Source organism: Bidens hawaiensis, unplaced genomic scaffold (genome assembly GCF_021521415.1).
Source record: "Bidens hawaiensis isolate Kalapana, Puna unplaced genomic scaffold, B.hawaiensis_p1.1 tig00023470_1, whole genome shotgun sequence".
In the NCBI taxonomy this organism is placed as follows: domain Eukaryota; kingdom Viridiplantae; phylum Streptophyta; class Magnoliopsida; order Asterales; family Asteraceae; genus Bidens; species Bidens hawaiensis.
This window is the reverse complement of record NW_027493691.1, coordinates 64,842-83,243: the sequence shown is the minus strand read 5'-3', so window position 1 is coordinate 83,243 and position 18,402 is coordinate 64,842. Positions and strand designations below refer to the sequence as shown.

The window sequence follows — 18,402 nt, the reverse complement described above, 5'->3', positions numbered from 1 at the left end:
AAGAAACTGAGCTGACCAAGGTCCTTCATAGAAAATTCAGAAGCTAGACTGGACATCAATTGCTCACGGATATTTTCGGATGACGACGTGAGTAGAATGTCGTCAACATACAAAAGAAGATATGCCGTGTGGGGCCCTCGGTGGAGTATAAACAGCGATTTGTCACATTTACTCTGCTTAAAACCCAAATGTAGAACAAAGTCGGTGAACCTTTGGTACCATGCCCTTGGTGCTTGTTTAAGACCGTATAGGGACAGTTTAAGAAGACAAACATGGTCGGGATACATTTTACTACGAAACCCCATAGGTTGATACATGTAGACCGTTTCGTTTAGCTTGCCGTGTAGGAAGGCGTTGGTGACGTCTAATTGATGCACCGACCACGAACGTGATAAGGCAATAGATAACACTGTTCGAATCGTAGCCGGTTTAACTACCGGACTAAATGTTTCCCCACAATCAATACCAACCTGTTGATTACGACCATCACAAACCAACCGCGCCTTATAGCGCTCAAGTGTACCATCGGACTTAAACTTATGCTTAAACAACCACATACTGCGTATAATATTCATTTATGGATGGCGGGGTACAAGTTCCCAAGTGTCATTTTTAATTAAGGCATTAAACTCGTCAGCCATGGCATTGCGCCATTCCGGTATAGACAAGGCGTGGACAGGATTTTTTGGGATGGGAAGGACGGTGATAGCCGAGAGATTGAAGAGTTGTTTGGGTTTCGTAATACCGTCCATAGCGCGCGTTCGCATAGCGCGGTTAGGTGGTGGTGGAGGAGGTTGAGGTGGTTGAATATTAAATGTGGGTGTGTTGGATTCTGTGGTGGTATGGTTTGGTACTGTAGCAATGGGAGTGGAGTGAGCAGAAGAGGTATTAGGAGTGGGTTAAGGGACTTGAGATGTGGCATGGTCCTGAGAGGTGGAAGGAGTGAAATGGGCTGCATGTGATGAGGAGGTATGTGGTGAGGATTGTAAGACCGTAGGTTGGGTGCGTGTTGGTTGGGCCGTGCCTATTGGGCTTGAAGATTGGGTGGCGGTTGGTTTCGATGACTGAGTAGGGTGGATAGAGGAGGTGGTGTATGTCCATAGATGTGGATGCGGTGGTGTATTGAGAAAATTATATGAAGGTATAGTGGTAGTAAGCAGGTTAGAAGGATTAGAAGCAAACGGGAAGATGGTTTCATCAAATATTACATGCCGGGAGATTGTGATTTGATGTGTGTGAAGGTCTAGGCATTTGTACCCTCGATGATTGGGTGGGTAGCCAAGAAAAACACAAGGATGTGAACGATGAGCGAGTTTATGAGTGAGTGTGGAAGGGTGTAAAGGGTAACATAGAGAACCGAAAACTCGTAGGTGTTCGTATGAAGGGGACCGGTTGTAAAGGGTTTCGGTGGGGGTTTTGAATTTATTATTTTTATTTGGAAGGATATTAAGAATATATGTTGCCATTTCTAGAGCATGGTGCCAAAATGTGGGTGGTAGGGAGGCATGTGCCAAGAGGGTGCGAATGACATTATTGATGGTGCGGATTTTGCGTTCCGCCTTTCCATTTTGAGAGGATGTGTGTGGGCACGATAATCGAAATACCATACCATTTTGATCACAATATTGTTTAAGCGAGGAGTTAACATATTCAGTCCCATTATCACATTGAAATGTTTTAATATTTCTCTCAAATTGGGTATTTATTTGTTTGGCAAAGCTACTAAATATGGTATACACTTGTGACTTTCTGGCTAAAGGAAAAGTCTAAAGAAAGTCAGTGAGGTCATCCAGGAATAGTATATAGTAGCGATGTCCCCTGGTGCTTACAACGGGTGAGGTCCATAGGTCACTGTGTATAATATCAAATGGTAAAGAAGTGTAATTACTAGAATGTGAAAACGGTAATCTAACACTTTTCCAAGAACACATGAACGACAAACACTCTTAGTCAATTTATTAAAAAAGATAACATTGGAATTTCTTAAAGATTGTAATAAAGTGGGGCCAGGGTGTTCAAGTCGTTGATGCCAGAGTTGTTGAGAGATGGCAGCAAAGGTTGACGGTGAAGTATATTGAGTAGACTCCGGTGGAAGAAGAGGATAGAGATCACCGCTGCTGTTGCATCGGAGAATAGGGATCCAGGTCTTGAAATCCTTTACAAGAAAACCAAATGGGTCAAATTCGATAGACATCCAATTATCAATAGTTAGGCGATGGACAGAAATAAGGTTTTTGATTAATTTGGGTGCATAAAGGACATTATTTAGCTGTAGGGGTGGGTAAGGTGGAGGTAAAGTTTGATTGCCTTGTCCATTGACCGGAATGGTGGTACCATTGCCAACTATAATATTATGTAAAATGCCGTTATTAAAAAGATTTTGAAAATTACCCGGGTTGTTGGTCATATGAGAAGTGGCTCCAGTGTCCATATTCCATTGATCGGGCGGGTTGAGAGACATGGTGTATAGGGCCTGCTCAATATTTGTTGGCGAATAAGCCGCTGCATATGCTTGATTGGGTCTTGGGCCGAGAAGGCCAGCACCGGGTTGATTGTTTGTGTTGGGCCGAGAGTGTGTAGGATATGGGCAGGGAGGTTGTGGCCAATTATTGGGTTGATATGGAGCCTGTTGCATCCATGGTTGGTGTTGTGATGATTGAGAAACCCAATTTTGATGGCTATTTGTTTGATTTGGCCCAGTAGAAAACGAATTGTTGTGCCAAGAACCTGAACCATTATTGAAGGAATTTTGATATCCGGGTCCTGAGCGACGACCCCTTTCCCAAGTGTTGCGACCGCGACCCCGACCACGGGTCCGTCCACGGCCGCGCCCCCTGTCCGATGACATATCCGAACGATGATCAGGAGCGGATTGTGACGAAGAATTTGTTGCAGTGGCGTGTAAAGCATGTCCAGCAGCGGAGGCGGCCGAAGCCGCTTGGTGTGACTTTCTTTGTTCTTCCATAGTGACCCGGGATCGAGCATTTGCAAAGGTTGGAAACAGTACCGTGTTTTGAATTATCATACCAATTCCTTCATACTGTTCATTGAGACCCGTGACTAGTTGTATGACCAAATCTTCCTTGGTGACCGGAGCGTCCACGTTGGCCAATTGATCTGAAATAACCTTTAGCTCTTGACAACAGGAGTGCATGTTTGCGAAGTTATCAAGTCGGGTATTTGCAAACTTTGTTTTGAGATAAACGACACGGGTGGCTTTGTTGTCATTGAACAAACTTTCAAGGGCTGTCCATGTGGCATGTGCGGTGGTATCTTTCTTTAGGATTGTGTTTAACAGATCTTGGGAGATGGTGCCATAGATCCATTGAAGGACTATGGCATCAATCCGCTCCCAAGAATCTAGAGTCGGTTGTTCAGGTTTAGAGGGTTCATCTTCTTTGGCTTTTGAGGAGGATTCGGTAGGTGCTGGATTGTCTGATATTAAGTGATCAAACACGAGGAATGCTTTGCAATGTATCTTGAATAGCTCAGACCAAGAAGTGTATTGGCCGGTTTGTTTGTCTAAGGTTATGGGGATAAAGTTTTTGATGTTTGTGACCGTAACCGCGGGATGCAATTTCGATTCCATAGCATAGAAGGGAAAAAGAAAGACACGAAGAATGAGAAAGGAGATGTGGCGGAAGGTGGTATAAGGATCGGAATGCAGCCGGCGGCAGAAGAAAGATTTTAGGCTGCTAGGGTTGATACCATGATAAACGGTATATTCTTTGCAATTTGCTTATCTCCTATCTATTCATTCCCTTATTATATATTACAAATCTATCTCTCGATAAGATCCTAACCATAAAGCCTATATAAATGAATTACAATATATCACAAATATAAACTTCTAATATGTCTATTAAATAACTCCAAGTGATGCTAAGACTATATTTCAACACAATGTTCTTGTTTCTGCCCAGGTGAGTGGAAGACCGTATTGTTAATGCTAAGTTATCATCATGCGTTCCGTGTTAGCGAATCTATTTGCACAACGTATACCGCCCAAAGTATACGCCGATCATGTACATAATATGGGTTTTGTCTATAATTATGAATACATGTGCGTTATTAGACCAATGTTTACCAATGTTTTTGAAACTGATTCGACCAGTCCAACCAGGATTCGGTCACCTGATCCATCTGGTTATAGGTAGTTTGCTCGGTTCTTAAAAACCGGCCGGTTTGAACCGGTTCACCGGTCCGGTCGCAGAACTGGACCAGTTGAACCGGTTCACTATGAAAGAAGCCATTTTAAAAAAAAATTACAGTTTTTTAACCTTGTCCATCATTTTTGAGGAAAACGTTGTTCGTCCGGTCTGTCCGGTTAAACCAGTGAACCGGTAGTCCGTTCGATTTGTTATCTGATCTGGTTATAAAAACATTGCTTTTGACAAGCGTAACGTAACTCGTTAATTTGAGATGAATGTCATTGTTACAATGATGTGTCACTTTTATACTCTAGAAAGATAAAGGATGAGGACATCAGAATATAGGAGAATTCAACTAATATTTTTCGTTCATGATTTTCATGAATAATAAAAGTTGGCTATATATATAGCCTTACAATAAATGAAGTAAACCAATTAGCCCATTAACCTTACATATGACCCACTAACCCATTAACTATTATGACCAGTAACACTTTGAAGAACATAATGAAATAACAATGGCAACCACCAAAACCTTCTGGTAGGTGAGCATGGATACGTGCATGGTTAAGACACATATTATATAATTGATAGGAGTATATGCATTGATTAAAATATAATCGACTATATATCTGTTTGCTTTGCATAAGAAGGTTTAATAAACATATTCAAGTTTAATTATTTGGCTAACTAATGTCAAATTATATACGTAAATGAATGTATAGTCAAGTGGTAAAGTGACAAAGCGAGAGAACGTTATAAATATCTTAAATGATAGCAATTTGACAGTGATGATTTTGTATACTTAAGATAACTTTTTTCTTGAGCGCCATAAGCTTTAGATATATAATTTGATGGAAGTTGATATCTTAAGGGACTAATTGTAAATATCTTTATTGAGTTGGTTCATTGTCGGCCTTCTTCTCTCCTCTAAATCACTCTCAACATAAATATACATGAGAGGACAAGGAAATTTATTACTAACATCGGACCAAATAAATCCATCAAATGAAGCAAACATCAATATTAATCAGAATAATAATCATGATTCATCATCAACATCAAACATAGAAATTATTGAAAATCTCATTCAAGTGTTATAATTAATATGTGACATGTTTGATATCATACACAAAATGAAATAGTGATTCTTTATATTTCACAAACATTACGTCACAACAAAGAAACTAAATTAATATATACACATACGCATTGTTGGAACCCTAGCTGAATCGACAATAATATTGATACGGGTTCGAATTTTGCTCTATCGAATGACCGGATTACAAGTGTTACAAAATGAAATGTGAGCACAAGAGGTCAAGAGTAGTATGAAGTTAAGTAAGATGTAAATTACAAGTTTTTCTGTCTCATTCACTTAATGCCCCTCGTTCCTTTATATAGCCAGGAGGAGGATGCATGTTTATATGGAGGATTCTTTGGCCCTATATCTATTAGGTATTTCCTGACGGTTTCTTCCCTTCTCTATTGAGTCTTTAACTTTCAACCTTTTATCCAGTGTACTTTGGTCTGGACTGGGGGCGCATGTTTGCTTCGATCTTCCCTCTTGACTAGATGAATAGTGTTATCTTTTCTTGGAAGATGACCATGGATTAGACCTTTCTTTCCGGACCTGGTTTCCTTAAACATCCGTTCTTAACTTCTTATCCCCTCCTTTAACTTGGGGTTTTCCCCTCTTGAATCCTTGTTGGGCCTTATCTTCGTATCTACTCACTTGTGGGCTGATGGAAGCCCAATTACGAGCCAGGCTCTTCACACATACAAAATAACAAATTAATATATAGCCCTTTAATTCCATAAAATACATGCAAATTCCTTTTAATCAAAAAGAACTAAAACTTAAATTATCTTTAGGCCATAAAACAGGTTGTAACAAATTATTTTATTACATAATCTGAAGTGTTGATTGTATAGCGCATGTAAAAGTCAAACTTTGACAAAATTAAATTTGTTGATAGATAAAATAACTCATTCAATCAGGATGTTGATTTAATTTTGGTCAAATAATATGTGTATTTATATTTTTTGCAGGTAAGATAGACCAAACTTTATATTATATAATAGTTTTTTCAAATCCTGAACAATCTTTTTCTAGATTCCTCAAGGATGTTTTGCATGCCCGCCAAACCTTACATCATTTACATTGCATTCACATCCTCTGTGCTTGATTAATTGTTTCAATTTAAAACAAACACGTTATATAATTTTAAAAGGTAAAGTTAGAATTTATTTATCTTATCTTCTTGACGTTGGCCGATACTAATTCCACATTTTACCTTTCACATTATATGTTTTTATGGAACCATCATCAAAAGAAAAAAAAACTTATCTCTGTTAATATTTTTGAATTTCAAACTAATGTTTTAAAGCTTTTGATCGAAAGAAGAGTACGAATCGATTGACGTAAAACTTACCTGGAAATGATGGCTACAAACAACAAAACGATGTTTCAATTTAGGTGTTTAAACTTCCAATTAACAAAAAATCAAGCCGTTTAGAAAACCATTTGAGATAGTTTTACGTTAATCGACTCATGTCCTCATTCCGATCAAAAACCCAAAAACCTAAGTTTCTGAGACGAGATTATTATCGGCCAATCTTAAAAAGGAGGAATTTTCCTATTTAGACTTTTGCTCCAAACTTTTTATGTGTATTTTTTAGCCCCTGAACTTTATTTAAAAACTTTATATTATTAGATTTTTGTTACAAAAGTTTCATATATATACTTTCTAGCCTCTCAACTTTTATCACAACCTTAATGAACCGAACCGATACATACCGACCGACTTTCCTGCCATGTAGCTTCCGCAACACGCGGTAGAAATACTTGCTTACTATTTACAGCTGTAGTTTTACTTTACTCATATTTTATAAATTTCTAGAACCAGTTTAGTTTTCTTGAAAAGAAAGATATTGACAACCAGAAAAAAGAAAAAAAAGTCAAAAGTCAGTATTTGGATCCTAAACTAAACCTTAACGTAGATGAGACTCCGTCACCCACCCACGCCACGCACGCTTTAAATCTGATCTAAACCCTTCATTCCACGATTCATTTCATTTCAACAAAATAATAATAATATCAATCAATCATCATGTTTTTGAGATCATCGATCTGTTTGACACTAGCAGCAACCCTAGCTCTCGTCTTCTTATTCTCGCCGGCCGTCGCCGACGTCGTCGTTTTAACCGAAGATAACTTCGAGAAGGAAGTCGGTCAAGATCGCGGCGCTCTTGTTGAGTTCTACGCGCCTTGGTAATTCAACTCAACTCATCTCGTATTATTATTATTATTATTATTATTATTATTATTATTATTATTAACTCATCTGATTAGTTGATTTTGTTAATGGTTAATTAGGTTTCTAGTGTTTATGCAGCTCGTTGAAGTGTGTTTGATGATGAAATTAGCTTCTAGTGTCTGGTTTTCAATCCTGTTAACTGTATTTTAATCGATCTGAGTAGTTGAGATCTAGGTGTTACTGATTACTGATTTTGTTTTGGATAAATTAGGCTTTTGATTCTATTTTTAGCGTTTACACAGCTCCTTCAAGTATGCTTGATGATGAAGTTTGCTTATGGAGTCTATTTTGAATTCCTGTTAACTGTATTTTAATTGATCTGATTAGTTGAGTTGTTTATCGTCGTTAAAATTTAGATGTCGCCGATTACTGGTTTTGTTTCGGATAATATAGGTGTCCGGTTCGGTTTCTAATGTTTATGCAGCTGTTTGAAGTGTGTTTGCTGATGAAACTTGCTTCTGGTGTCTGTTTTTCAATCCTGTTATTGTTGGTTGAATTATTTATTATTGCTGAGATTTGGATGTCACCGGTTCACTGTCTAGCGGTGTTGTTTAAGTATTTTTAGTGTTTTACTGATTTTGTTTATGGTAAATTAGATTTGTGATTCAGTTTCTGGTGTTTTTACAGCCTTTTGAAGTGTTTTTATGATGAAATTTGATTTTGGTGTCTGTTTTGCATATGCTGTTTAGGTGAATGGTTTGATTTTATTCGTTCTTTGTGTTGTCGATGTGTTTGGTCTAGATATGTGTTAGGTTGGAGTGATCTGAGATGTGGTTGGTGGCTAGGTCGGTTGATCCATGTTAGTTGTTTGATTTTTGCTGGCAAGATACCTAACTTGTCTTTTTGGAAGTTTAAATGTAATTGATATGAAACAATAATTAGGTAACTTTAGTAGTTATGTTTCTCTGTTTCTTCATGAGCTTGTTTCACAACTTAAGATGTGCCTTTTCTTGATGCATATAATTGATTTCGTTTTTAATTACACGTGGTTAATTTTGTACGCCTACAAAAGTCTCAGTTGCTGAAGTTGAAATGAAAGCTCAAATTAAACTTCATGGATAGAGGGTTATATAGCTTAATGTATTGTTGTATGTATATAGAGTTAAATGCACTGTAGTTTCTGTAATGTTCTTTTCGTGTCTTCATCATGTGTTGTATAGTCTTGAACAGCTTTAGAAGATCTCACTAATCTTAAATACCCAGTGAAGCTTTTACATGGTTGCGTGTAGGCATGATGTTTGTAAATGATTTTGAGTTTCCTTCCTTGAAATGCTTGCTAAGATTTTCATATCCTAGTATTCAAAGACATTGGATTTTGACTTGTTTTATGTGGCAGGTGTGGGCACTGTAAAAAGCTTGCCCCTGAATATGAAAAACTTGGAGCGAGCTTCAAAAAATCAAAATCCGTTTTGATTGGAAAGGTAACACTTTGAGCCTCTTGTATATCTTTGAAAGATAAGTTTTATATGAGTTTAATGTCTCACAGCAAGAATTTGCTGTTTCATTGCTTTCTTTTCCTGTTATAAATTGAGAACATATGTACAACTCTGTGCTCTGAGGCACATATGTTTTTTACTTTACTCGAAAAAAGACCTTCAATCCTGTTTGCAATGTTGAAACTTGGTATTAAAACATATTTTGTTATTTATCTGGCTTTTGTGGTGCTTGTTTTATAGAGAAATTGTTTTTAATCTTATAATCAGCTTGATTAATCTCAATTACTGATTTTGAATCTCAACTGCTATAGATACCATGATTAGTTAACATTTGGAATTTGATAGGTTTGATAGATTAGGATTGCGGTTAATTGAGATAGAGAATAGAATAAAACAAACAAAGAACCGAACGATAGTATTAATGAAAATGTATAGAAAGGGTACAATAGATTCCCGGGCCGAGCCCTCTCTCACTGCATAAGCAGGAGCCATGGCAATGCCATCCTAAACATAAACCTACTCTCCCTCCCTATTAGCTAATAATACCTATTTATAGATTTATAACTTGCACTGACCCCCTCCCAAAATAGACAAGTTGCATTTAGACTATAACTCGAGCATGATTCCTATCAGAATTTGTTGGGAAGAGATGTTTTTGATTGTTTTTCAATCTAGATGGTCTATTTTTCTTATGGCTGGTGATACTATTTTATCTTTACTGTTTGTGTTGCCAGGTGGACTGTGATGACCATAAGAGTGTTTGTACCAAATATGGTGTTTCTGGTTACCCCACCATCCAGTGGTTTCCTAAGGGATCTTTGGAACCCAAAAAGTAAGTCTTATTGTTATGTTGTTCTTTTGTGCATTAAAATCAGCCCTTCATTCTATTGTTAATAGGTAGTTATCATCAATCATCATGCACTTTTGACCTTCCAATATTTTAAATATAACTTTATTTGGTTTATTAACACAAGTGTCAAATCTTTCCTTAGGTATGAAGGCGCTCGCACAGCTGAAGCACTTGTGGAGTTTGTAAATCTTGAAGGAGGTAGTGACTCACATTAGTCATTATATTGTTGATTTTCTTTCTTTTCCCTTTTTTCACTTTGTAAATTTGTTTTCTGGGTACACATTTGAGGTTACTTGTGTTTAACATCACATTATTGTTTCATCTTCAGGGACCAATGTAAAGATAGCTTCAGTTCCCTCAAGTGTGGTGGTGCTAAATTCTGGCAACTTTAATGAAATTGTATTGGATGGCAAAAAGGACGTGTTGGTGGAGTTCTATGCACCCTGGTCAGTCGTGTTTGGTTTACATTTATTTTCTATTATATTCCTGAATCTTAAATAAATACGCATGTGTTAATAAGGTATTGAAACTCCTTAGTGTCATCCTAATCTGTTTATTTATTATTGCTGACTTGCATTTTACATTTTTGTCCCCTGTTGCAGGTGTGGTCATTGCAAAAGCCTTGCTCCTGTATGTATCCGATCTCTTAATAGTTAATATTAATTTGTTCACTGGACCCTAATTTTACCAAATCAGTACACTAATTATCCTTTACTTTTGTCAGACGTACGAAAGCCTTGCAGCTGCATTCAAAAATGAAGAAGATGTAGTTATCGCCAATCTTGATGCTGACAATTACAAAGATTTAGGAGAAAAGTAAGTGACAAGATAATAATGGCTCTTTGTAGACATAAAATTTATGCTTGATGGTTGAGAAATTGATTTGGATTTTATAGGTACGGTGTGAGCGGGTTCCCAACCATTAAGTTCTTCCCAAAGAACAACAAAGATGGTGAAGACTATGAAGGCGGACACGATATTGATAGCTTCGTGACATTCATTAATGAAAAATGTGGTACCAGTCGTGACGCAAAGGGGCAACTCACATCCACCGTTAGTACCCTATCTTTAACTTTAACCAGGAAAGGGGAAATTTCATATTTACCCGTAAAACTTGCAATAGTATCATATTTACCCAATCAAAAGTTAATAAATGTCAAATATACCCTTTGAAGCACCATACATTTTCATTTAAAACATTTTATATAAAGACATTTATTCCCTTTTCCTTTTTGTTACACTTCAAACTCTCATAACCTAACTCGTTACATAAGAGAAGGTATTGATGTCGAAAATATGAAAAAAGGGTATGTGTGGTATTATGAATTTGCATTTTGTTTTTGTTTAATTTTAATTTTGTTAATGTAGGCTGGGTTAATCGAAGAATTGAATACCTTAGTGAAGGAGTTTGTAGCTGCTGGTAGTGATGAAAAGGAAGCGGTATATGCTAAGATTGAGGAGGAAGTTGGAAAGCTCACGGGTTCTTCTGCCAGGTTATTTTTTTTATTTGGCTTGATGAAAAGGAAGCGGTATATGCTAAGATTGCGTTTTTTTTTATTAAAATGCATGTGGAATACTTTTTTCACACGTGGTTTTTTAACGGAACCTTAGATATGGCAAGATATATGTGAAAGCCGCCAAGACTAGTCTAAGCAAAGGTGCTGATTATGCAAAGAACGAGATCCAACGTCTAGAACGTATCCTTGCCAAGGTAAAATTCGATACGGCTCCCCTCAGCCATTCAACATTTAATTAACCTTTTTAAAAATATTTTATGTTACAGAAAAGTTGATTGTAATTTTTTGTATTTTAAAAGTAATGCAACCAGGTTAGTGAGGTGTTTAGATAACTTGAAATCTATCTGAAAATTAGTTCCAGTGTCTGTAACCAGTTCCTTACCACAACGTAACATCTAAAAAGCACCAGTTCCTTTTTTTTTTCTAATTTTTCCTCTAGCAATTGATAATATTTTTCTTTTCACATTTCAATATAGTTTTATTAAAAATCGAGTAGTATCCAACTTAAGTAGTTTTTTAGTCTTCTAATATATTTCTTTGCATTGTTATGGTAGATTTTTCATTCCGAATTTTATATATTAATAAAATTAAATAGAATATGTTTCGGTCAACTTAAATACTTGTGTTGACTTTTGATGGCCCAGCCCATTTTCATATCAGGTTTAGTATGTATTAGGTTCAGGTCGTGTTATGTGTCAATATCTTATTCTTATACACGTATGCATATTAATATAAGTGTGTGCATATATATATATTCAGAAATATGCACACAGGCTTGTATATATACTTGTAATATATATATTCCCAACATCAACAGTCTGATCGATCTTTCTATCTTATTCTGCAGTCCATTAGCCCTTCAAAGGCTGACGAGTTCACCCTCAAGAAGAACATCCTTTCGGCATTTGCGTGATGACTGATACGAATCGTTGTCTACTATGAGTTCTCACAGAGATGTTTCGTTTTCTTTTTGGTATTTGGACATGGTAACATAGGGGGGAGATTATGGGGCCATTCTGTAGTACCACCAGTAATGTTAGAAATTAATCTTTTTAATACAGCTTACAGGAACCTTACATTTGGTGCTATTTCACGACTGTTTTAAATTTAATGTATCTTGCTTTTAAAATTTTATTCTCATGACATGATTTGTCATTCGTGCATGCATAATAAATAGTCCTTGTGGTGGTTTAACGTAGACATGGTCACATTACTTGTTTGGAGATAGATATAATTGGGAATTTTACGAGCACAAACAAAACTGAACAAGTTCGTCATCTTGCTTCTATTTGTCACGGTAAAATCAAAATTCGTTTACATAATGGTAAATAATCTATATTATAAAGTATTTAGATTACATCGAAACAGAAGGTAAGCAGGCAACAAGCTGCGCCGGATATTTGTAACGGATATTTGTTTGTTGTTGAAAATCAAATCATATCTTGGCTTTCATGTCATTAGAGGTGCACAAATCGGGTATTCTCAAGAGCCAGAACCGGGTATAGTCAACAAAAGTCAAAACCAGGTCCGGGTAGGAACCGGTTCCGGGTATAGTGGGGTATTTGACCGGTTCCATCGGTTTTTTTTCTGGTTTCGGGTAGGGTACGATTGGGTTTTGACCGGGTATTAGCAGAACCGGGTCCACCGGGTAGGGGTCGGTTCCGGTTTCGGGTATAGTTTCAGAGGGAAACTGATGCAGAATTATCTCCATATTTGAATTTTGATTTTTAATATCTTTTATTATTTATGTTTATCACGTTTCCTAGTTTATCGTTTCCTTGTTTACTGTTTAGTATAAGTAGGGATCCTGGTTGTTTAGTTTCTTAGTTTTTGATTGAGTTTTTAATATAAAAGAACATTGTTCTTGGAACCTTTGGTTCGTTTTATCGTCTTTTGATTAATCATCAGTTTCTCGAGCCATTGATCGCTTCTGAAACTGCATCAGTTGGTATCAGAGAGACCTAACAACCCAGTAGACCCAGGCGGTACAGGTCTAGAACCGGGTGAGATGATTCGTGAAGTTGAGTTGCGGAGAGGGGTCATGATGATTATAAACATAAAGAGGGTTGATGTTCCTTTCGACCCTGGTGGCTTTGGTACAAGGCAAAACTCTTTGGTCTGAAGGCAAAACTCGAGGACGAGTTTTATTCGAAGACGGGGAGTATGATACAGTTTATCGGTCTTTGATTAAATAAAGTATCATGAGCCATTTGAATGCTTCCGAAACTGCATCAGAAACCCAAAACCCGGTCCGTACCCGTAGGTAGGGTCCGGTCGGGTCCGGTTCCGGGTAGAAACCGCCGGGTCGGGTCCGGAACCGGTTGTTTTGTGCACCTCTACATGTCATGTAGCAGCCGTAATTGCTTGAACAAATTAGCTTTTCACCATGGTTGTTTTTTGTTTGATCGGATATTCTAGAATATCTTGTAAGGAGCAAAAATGTCCAAAAACTGGTAGTTTAAACTTTAACCCCATGAGTGAATCACCAACCAAACCAGCCTTTGCACAAGTACATTGCACCATCAAATGCAATGAGTCTTCCGGGCAAACCCCACACATCACCCACAACTGATTACCAACAACGATACTCTCATAGCCAATACCCTTTTAGTAGGATCTAAACATAATCTCCGGATAAAGCAATTCACTTTACTTGGGTTATATGGAATTATTCAGATAGTCTGTTGCTTGTATAAGTTAGCTCATTTAAAACTCGAGTTTATTTTGCTCGAGCCCACTCTCATATAAACGCTTAGACCGAGCTTGAGCTAAGCTAAGATCGACAGCTCGTTTAATACAAAAATTTGACCTGATTTGGCTAAGGTTGGTTTGGTTTGTGAGCTAATTTGGCTCGAGTAACTCGTGCACCAACTCACTTAATATAATATGTTTCCATATACATTGAGAGTTTGATGATACGTTATTAATTATATATGGCTTCTGTAAAAAGAAACATATAAATCATCAGACCTAAGAAAAATGACTCAACTTATTGAGTGACAGACAAGTTATCTTGAGTCGGGTAAGACTTGAGTTTCTAACTCAGTTGCAAGATGTTATTGACTTGGCTTAAACAACTCTAGTGAGGAGAAATTCGGTTGGTTTGAAGGTGGCCAAAGGGATCACATCTTTCTAACGTTCAACTGCATTTCTAATAGTTTTGTTGTTTAATTAATATCTCAAAGTTTCTAATGACTTTAACATCCCATTTATTATAGTTCTTTCAAATTATATGAATATTAATATATTCAAAGTGTCGGAACAGTATCACCTAATCTTATACCGGCTTCTAAGTTCTACCACACCCCACCAAAGCGGTTGAACTCTTTTCTTAATATATTGGCTTAGTACAATACTTTGAAAGCAAATAGTACAAACTAGGCTATAACTTGGATGATAGAGCCGAAGAGGATGAAGTTGATTTGGAATTATAAATAGTAACACTAATAAACTTAATAACTTAGAGCACCCAACATGTATGCCATTAACTCATTATATTATCATATCAAGGTTTATGTTATGTTGAAATAGTAAACGAAATAGAAATGCACTTTGAAAGCAAACAGTACTGTCGTAAACAATTTTGATAGTTCTACTGTTATGCATACTTATTAAGCTTATGATCTCATAGCATGTGATATTATGGAATAATTATATGACAAGTAATCCCTAAATTATAAACTAAGAGTATCTATAAATAAGTGTGAGTTAATCACACGGATGATCTATATGGTATACCGATTTAACGGATTTTATTCATAAGTATGAGATTATGCGCATTTAGACCCCATTGTTCATTCAAACTTAAAATGCATGGTGATTGACACTATTTCATGATCTTCAACTAGATGTAACTTCCCTATGATTGCCATTTGAAGGTGTGTTAACTTGGTCCTCCCCGATCAAGGCATGCATTGTAATTTGAACATCGATTCGAGTTAATTTGTTTGAATTCTTTGGTTGATCATCGGCTTCCACTTCGTCTTCTCGAAGAAAAGATTGAAAATCGACACTTCGTCACCTTGTTGCTTTCTTTCTACATGAAGTTACTTACTTAATCCTTCTATTATACTATCAACAACAAACTTAATTCAAATTTTGAGAGGCCCTATGAACTGAAGTGACTTATGGTGAGGAATCTGATTGATATCGGGAGGCTGTTGGTGTGATTATTGAAATGAGAAACCAAGGTCTACTCCTCTCTCATCTCCACAATAGGCCACCAACAAAAAGTAGGGATCAGAACTTTAATTTCTTATATCAGAAGAGGCCAAATATGTATATAAAAAATTAGATATATCAAATAAATCATCCATGTAACCAATTATTACTTATAATAGGACATTATATAGGCGGCCCATATACCATTCCTAGCGCGTTATATGGGTATAACCGTTTATAACAAAGCCCATATGTATCTTGAAGTGATCATGTTTGAAGATGACATAATCCATTATTACACAATTGGTAATGATGTAACAAAAGATTCTTTTTAAAGAACATTAACCGTTACGCGTGGAATAAGCGAGGTTTTATGTTTTATTATGTATAGAAACTAATTATGTTAAAAAGAAGTTGTATAAAAATATTTAGAGATTGAAAAGGACAAAGTGAGGTAAGAAGGAAACGTGATTCTTTCACCCATCTTAAAAGGAAGAGAAAGCCAATAATTCCTCTGCTATATTTTTACTAAGGCTGCCACTCTGCATTTCCCATGTGATTTTGTTTTTATTCATGTGTCTCGTATAAAAGATCGTTATATCGAGTATTTTGGCATACAATTATAATCTATTTTCGCTGTTATCATGCCTTGATAACATGTGTTAAAGAGTAAAAATAATGTTTATGAATTGGCGTTTTCTTATCTTTTATTGTTATTCTTATTCAAACAGCAACTAATTTACCTGTGTATAGTTTATTATTTTACTTCATGTTGTTCTACAAAACTTTACGCAAATAATTTCAGGAACTTGACCTAGTGGTAGGAGGCTTGGGTTCTAAGTGGAGTTGGTTTGAATCTCACTTGTGTAACTTTTGTGTGGATATTGTCAATGAAGGATTTGAGTCAGGCCTTGTGCAAAAGTTGTCAGTTCGAATCCTAAGCGGCTAAGCCCACTCGGTTTTTGGTCCCGCTGTGTGTTACGCCAGAGAGTTCTGCTCTTGTGGTGGCACAACGATTGTCAAGTGGCAATCGGCGGTATGGTTTTCCGGGGGGATCGTCCAAGCCAAACTCTGAAGCCGGCATGGGTCAGGTTAAGACAACATAGTCTGGCCAGAGTGGGACATCGACGCTCTCCAAATTTAAAGAGTGTGGTAGCCTAAATATAAGAAAGTTATTGTTCTAAAAAAATAATTTTAGGAACCAAGAATAGTCAAACTTCAATTTCACTAGTAAACTTATTGTAGATTAGATGAGTTACTTTGTCTCTCTTAATAACATATATGTAAATAGAAAAAGATTACCCAAAAAAGGACAAGTTCATTGTCTCACTCATCAAAAATAAACATTGAAAAGTGGTAGTTACTAAAATAAGCATCGTCGAAAACAGTCAGCCACATCATGCCACATACTGAAACGTTGGCTATGTATGTCACACCCTAACCAAAGGCGACGGAACATGCCGAGGTGTAACGATTGTCCATAAGCACATGACACTAATTAAAGTTACAGTATTTAATAAACTTATTTCATTTCACAACATCGAAAATGTCACATAACAATTATCCATAAAATAACCATAAACAAGATATCACAAAATATGGCAAATTGATATTGTTCATTTTTACTAATATCCTAAGGTCTTTGATGTCGTTTTCTTCACAATCATAAATCAACCAATATGCAAACCTGCAACATTTCATAAAATAAAGTTTGTCAACACAAAGGTCGGTGAGCAATTCATAAGTTTAATCATATTGGTATATAATAAAGATAGCCACAAGACTTGCATACGCAACGATAAATAAAAGTGATAATTTGGATAAATAGATATCTCTAAACACATTAGTGACACCTAGCTATAAGGGGATCCCAAATAGTCTAGGATTTTATAGTTATCGTTAATTGCATTACGTTAACGACACCTTGCTATAAGGGGATGCCAAATAGTCTAGGATTTTATAGTTCCACCAACCAAAAACGATAAACACATAGGCATATAAGCATAGAACACCAAATCGAGCAATTATTTAGGTAAAGTATACAACTACGTTTGTGGTTTAAGATTCAAATATAAAGCATTTTGTTGAATAAGTATGAAATGTCACCCCCAAAATAAAAGATGGAAAATGGGGTATGAAGTACTCACCTTCAAGTGGTAAACTTGAAAGATGATAATTTGGAGATTTGTCGGAACGACGAGTTTAACGCACAATGCCTAAAAAGAAAAGAAGTCTTGAATTTAGAAAGGTTGTCTTGAAGGTCTTTAAACAAAATAAATGTTGAGAAATGTAAATAATTAAAGTTCAAGGTTTAAAATGTGACTATTTAAGAATTTATAATAATAACCCTTTAAAAATGTAAGTTTGCTCGAAACCGGGTTAAAGTATCTAACCTTAATATTTACTCAACCTATGTTAAGTAATAAGGTGGGTAAAATGCAAGAATGCAAATCCCTTTGGAATAAAGATACTAAAACGGGATTTTTTTATCGAGTGTTCGGGTTGTCAGTTCGGGTCTTGATAATTGGTCAAACCCAAAGTCAACTTTCCAAAATATTGAATGTTATGAGATAACTCAATAAAATTTAATAAGACTTAACCAAGTATGTAGTTCCATTGTTTTAGAACTAACAACGCACGTTAAGCGAGTGTTCGGTTTTGTCGGTCCAAACTTTGTTATGAGATCAAGTTGGATCCAACATTTCCAAGTACTTAAGAAAATATTTAAAAATCAATTTGTAACTATTTTTAAAGAAATATACAAGTCTTGATGGCTAAAAAAAACACACTTGTGTGTCTTAAGCGAGCAAGAATCGGTTTGGTTCGGTTTCCATCTCACAACAAGTTCATAGATGGTTTCCACATGTCCAAACACTAAAGAACTTGTATAATAATGTACAAATAAAAAAATACCAAAAGTTAACAATAAAGTCTTTAAACAAAAGTTCGGTTTTCGGTTCGGATCGT

The 18,402-nt window shown here is 36.3% G+C and overlaps 2 protein-coding genes across 2 annotated transcripts; one reads left to right on the top strand and one right to left on the bottom strand.

Annotated features, from left to right (window-relative positions):
- Positions 1-1,825: 1,825 nt before the first annotated feature.
- Positions 1,826-3,589, bottom strand: LOC143567653 (uncharacterized). Its single transcript, XM_077054026.1, has one exon. It carries the CDS (start codon positions 3,587-3,589, stop codon positions 1,826-1,828), a length of 1,764 nt encoding a protein of 587 aa, XP_076910141.1.
- Positions 3,590-7,220: 3,631 nt separating this feature from the next.
- Positions 7,221-12,253, top strand: LOC143567643 (putative protein disulfide-isomerase A6). Its single transcript, XM_077054015.1, has 11 exons — positions 7,221-7,425; positions 8,808-8,892; positions 9,642-9,739; positions 9,900-9,955; positions 10,086-10,203; positions 10,360-10,387; positions 10,482-10,573; positions 10,654-10,810; positions 11,126-11,250; positions 11,369-11,468; positions 12,122-12,253. The coding sequence occupies exons 1-11, from the start codon at positions 7,265-7,267 to the stop codon at positions 12,185-12,187; spliced, it is 1,086 nt and encodes a 361-aa protein (XP_076910130.1). The 5' UTR covers positions 7,221-7,264; the 3' UTR covers positions 12,188-12,253.
- Positions 12,254-18,402: the final 6,149 nt, after the last annotated feature.